We start from the raw sequence: 4,359 nt of genomic DNA, 5'->3' as shown, positions 1-4,359 counted from the left end.
GGCTTGTCTGGTCCTTTCACTCAATACCAACGTCGATTCCGATGAATTTTGATTAGGATTGGTGAAGATTTTTATCCCAAGGGATTCATAAATTTTTCAGACTGTTCAAAAAATTTAACTGTGTTTAATTGGTTAACGACAGGTCAAATCGGTGCGGTCACGTCTCATTCCGAAATCCGGATTTTTTCTGTTGATGAAAGGAAAAGAACGAGATCTAGCTACCGAAACTTTCGTCTTTGTCTACGTTAAACAAGATACGTGGGGATTCTCGATTCTTGAATGCCGCACTCCATTTAAAGCAGAGCTTGACGGGGAGTCCAGTCTCGTTGAATCCCGTGACCGGAATTCAATGGCTCCGTTCAGTTTCCGGTTTCTTTGCGAGCTGCTCTCAACGGACGTACGTTTGGAGGAGGTTGGGGAGAAGTCGGAGGTCGCGGCGGGTTCTGAACGGACCACCGCCGGTGCCGATTAGACCCCTGCGGGGAACGGAGAGGGAAGGATCAGATCAAACAAAGTGCAGGGAAAAAGGAAGGCTGTTTCTGTAATTTTGGTGCTGCATTGTCGACCCTGACTCATCCCCGTTTGGCCGTTTCCGTCACTTCAGCCACCCACCTCCTCAAAAAGCCTTTACCGCCTTCTTCGCTCGCCCTCCCTTCTGTGTGAATTATAGCCATGATACTGATACCCCAAATATCCCAAAAGTGAAAAGAAGAAAAGGGGAAAAAGAAGCGCAGAGTACATAAAACCAGACTGATCTCTCTCTCTCCTTCCCTTCCTCACCCTCTCTCCTCCCTTTCTCTGCTAGAAACCAGAAGAAGAAGAAGAAGAAGAAAGAAGTGTCATTTTGGGGTTCTTTTGTTTCTTATACTCGAGGTTGGGAGTTGGAAAGACCAGTGGAAGAAGAAGAAGAGTTATTTTGGGGTTCTGTTGTTTCGACTACTTTTGAGGTTGGGAGTTGCGAAGATCAGTGGGGGGAGTTGGGGAGGAAGCAAAAATGAAGCTGGTGGCGGAGATACTGGATGCCAGTGACCTGATGCCGAAGGATGGGCAAGGGTCGGCCAGCCCCTTCGTGGAGGTGGATTTCGACGGGCAGCGGATGAGGACGGCGACCAGGGAGAGGGACCTCAACCCCGTGTGGAACGAAAGACTGGAGTTTAACGTCACCGACCCCGACGCCCTCCAAAGCCAGACAATCGTCGTCGATGTCTACAATGATCGCAGGTCCGGTGCCCCCGGCCACCACAAGAACTTCCTAGGCCGCGTCAAGATCTCGGGTTCCTCCGTTCCTCGCGCCGCCGACGCCGCCCCGCAGCGGTTCCCCCTCGACAAGCGCGGCCTTTTCTCCCACATTCGGGGCGAAATCGCCCTCAACTTGTACATCGACGAAGGTTCTGCCGCGGTGCCCAAGCCTCCTCCTGCTGCTCCCGTTCCTCCGGCCGCTGCGCCGGAGGAACTGGAGCAGAAGGCGGAGAAGAAGAAGAAGAAGGATAAGGAGAAGGCCATGGAGTTTTCCGACCTCCCGCCGCCGGCGGCCGAAGCCAAGGCCGCCGCTGAAGTCCACAAGCAGACATCGAGCAAGGGGAAGCCCCATGTGGAGCACAAGAAGCCGGAGCAGGCCCGCGTCGAGCAGATCTTTTCGATGCACGCCCACCCTCCGGCACAACCCCCGCCCATCGTGGTGGCTCCCCACCCGGCTTCCCTCCACCAGTTGCAGCGCAAGGAGGCGGAGTTCGGTCTGGTGGAGACGTCGCCGCCGCTGGGTGGGGTGGTCGGGTACTACAACCGGCGGGACAAGACGGCGAGCACCTACGACCTGGTGGAGCAGCTGGAGTTCCTGTACGTGAGCGTGGTGAAGGCGAAGGACCTGCCCGCCATGGACGTCAGTGGGAGCTGCGACCCCTACGTGGAGGTGAAGCTCGGCAACTACAAGGGTACCACGAAGCACCACGAGAAGACCCTGAACCCGGTGTGGAACCAGGTGTTCGCCTTCTCCAAGGAGCGGCTGCAGGCGAGCGTGCTCGAAATCACGGTGAAGGACAAGGACTTGGTGAAGGACGACTTCGTCGGCAAGGTGGTCTTCGACCTGTGCGAGATCCCGGTGAGGGTGCCGCCGGACAGCCCCCTGGCACCGCAATGGTACCGGTTGGAAGACAAGAAGGGGGAGTCCAAGGTGAAAGGGGAGATCATGTTGGCCGTCTGGAGGGGGACGCAGGCCGACGAGGCCTACCCGGAGGCCTGGCATTCCGACGCGGTCTCAGTTCCTCCGGGCGCCATCCACCACACCAAATCGAAGGTCTACTTCTCCCCCAAGCTCTGCTACGTCCGGGTATGCGTGATCGAGGCGCAGGACCTGGTGCCCGGCGGCGAGAAGGGGCGGATGCCCGACGCCTGGGTGAAGGTCCAACTGGGCCAACAGCTGCGGCGGACTAGGCCCTCCCCGTCCCAGATGCGCACCGTGAATCCGCTCTGGAACGAGGAGCTCCTCTTCGTGGCGGCGGACCCCTTTGAGGAGCACCTCGTCATCTCCGTGGACGACAGGATTGGGGGTAACAAGGAGGAGACCATCGGCCGCCTGATCCTGCCGCTGTCCATGGTGCCTCGCCGGAACGACAACAAGATGGTAGACGCCAAGTGGTACAACCTCGAGAAACCGTCCGTGGCGACGCCGGAGGGAACCAACGGCGAGAAGAAGAAGGAGGTGAAGTTCGCGAGCCGGATCCACCTCCGAGTGTGCCTCGACGGCGGGTATCACGTGCTGGATGAGTCGACATACTACAGCAGTGACCTCCGGCCGACGGCTAGGCAGCTGTGGAAGCAGAGCATCGGCGTGCTGGAGGTGGGGATCCTCGGCGCCCGGAACCTCCTGCCGTTGAAGACGAAGAACGGCCGCGGCAGCATCGACGCCTACTGCGTCGCCAAGTACGGCCAGAAGTGGGTTCGGACGCGGACGCTCATCGACTCCCTCTGCCCCAGTTGGAACGAGCAGTACACCTGGGAGGTCTACGACCCCTGCACCGTCATCACCATCTGCGTCTTCGACAACTCCCAGCTCGGCGACGCCAAGGACGCCAAGGACCAGCGCATCGGCAAGGTCCGCATCCGGCTGTCGACGCTGGAGACTGACCGCGTCTACACCCATTACTACCCTCTTCTTGTTCTGCACCCCTCCGGCCTCAAGAAGACCGGCGAACTCCACCTTGCCGTCCGCTTTACCTGCTCGTCCTTCATCAACATGATGCACATGTACAGCCAGCCGCTGCTGCCCAAGATGCACTACGTCAACCCCATCTCGGTCATGCATCTGGATCTCCTCCGCCACCATGCCATCCAGATCGTTGCGGCGCGCCTTGGCCGGGCGGAGCCACCGCTGCGCAAGGAGGCGGTCGATTTCATGCTGGACATCGACCAGCACATGTTCAGCCTCCGGCGGAGCAAGGCGAACTTCTACCGGATAATGTCGCTGTTTCATGGGGTCTTCGCCGTCGGCAAGTGGTTCAACGACATCCGCAACTGGACGAACCCGGTGACCACCGTTCTGGTCCACGTCCTCTTCCTCATACTGGTGTGCTACCCGGAGCTGATCCTGCCGACGGTCTTCCTCTACCTCTTCCTGATCGGGCTCTGGAACTACCGGTTCCGGCCGCGGAAACCCCCACACATGGACACGAAGCTGTCGCAGGCGGAGCGGGCCCACCCGGACGAGCTCGACGAGGAGTTTGACACGTTCCCGACGAGCCGGCCGCCGGACATCGTGAGGATGAGGTACGACCGGCTGAGGAACGTCGCGGGGAGGGTGCAGACGGTGGTGGGGGACCTGGCCACTCAGGGGGAGCGCCTGCAGGGGATACTCAGCTGGCGAGACCCGCGCGCCACCACCATATTCGTGGTGCTCTGCCTCTGCATGGCAGTCTTCCTCTACGTGACGCCGTTCCAGGTGGTGGCCGTGCTGGCGGGGCTCTATTTCTTGCGCCACCCGCGCTTCCGGAGCAAGCTCCCCTCTGTCCCTGTCAACTTCTTCCGTCGGCTTCCCGCCCAGACCGATCGGCTCCTGTAGATACCGGCCTTTGTATCTCCTCCGTCATCTAATGGCTATGTTTTCCGAGTACATAAATAGATGAACCGAATCATGGTGATGGTAATTACGATGATACATAGATACCCTCTCTGTTCGTGGTCTTATCTGTGGTCTGTTGTAATGTAGTGAACAGTGGTAGTCTTTGGTCTCCGAGTCGGCTGTTGTCCAAAAAGAAAAAGATTTTGTTTATGTTTTGCTGTAATCACCCTTATGAAGAAAACCAGTATTTGCTTATATTGTATCATATGATGTTGAAAAAGAGGAGATTCGATTGATTGTTGGTT

The 4,359-nt window shown here is 58.0% G+C and overlaps 1 protein-coding gene across 1 annotated transcript; it reads left to right on the top strand.

The window, feature by feature from the left end:
• Positions 1–299: 299 nt before the first annotated feature.
• LOC116257658 (FT-interacting protein 7-like) lies at positions 300–4,359 on the top strand. Its single transcript, XM_031634609.2, has one exon. The coding sequence runs from the start codon at positions 995–997 to the stop codon at positions 4,052–4,054; it is 3,060 nt and encodes a 1,019-aa protein (XP_031490469.1). The 5' UTR covers positions 300–994; the 3' UTR covers positions 4,055–4,359.

This window comes from Nymphaea colorata, chromosome 1 (assembly GCF_008831285.2).
Source record: "Nymphaea colorata isolate Beijing-Zhang1983 chromosome 1, ASM883128v2, whole genome shotgun sequence".
In the NCBI taxonomy this organism is placed as follows: domain Eukaryota; kingdom Viridiplantae; phylum Streptophyta; class Magnoliopsida; order Nymphaeales; family Nymphaeaceae; genus Nymphaea; species Nymphaea colorata.
The sequence above is the reverse complement of the archived record's forward strand: the minus strand, read 5'-3'. Positions and strand labels throughout refer to the sequence as shown.

Excerpts from the sequence above, each read along its gene's own strand:
- LOC116257658 (XM_031634609.2), top strand. The coding sequence starts at position 995 with ATGAAGCTGGTGGCGGAGATACTGGATGCCAGTGACCTGATGCCGAAG.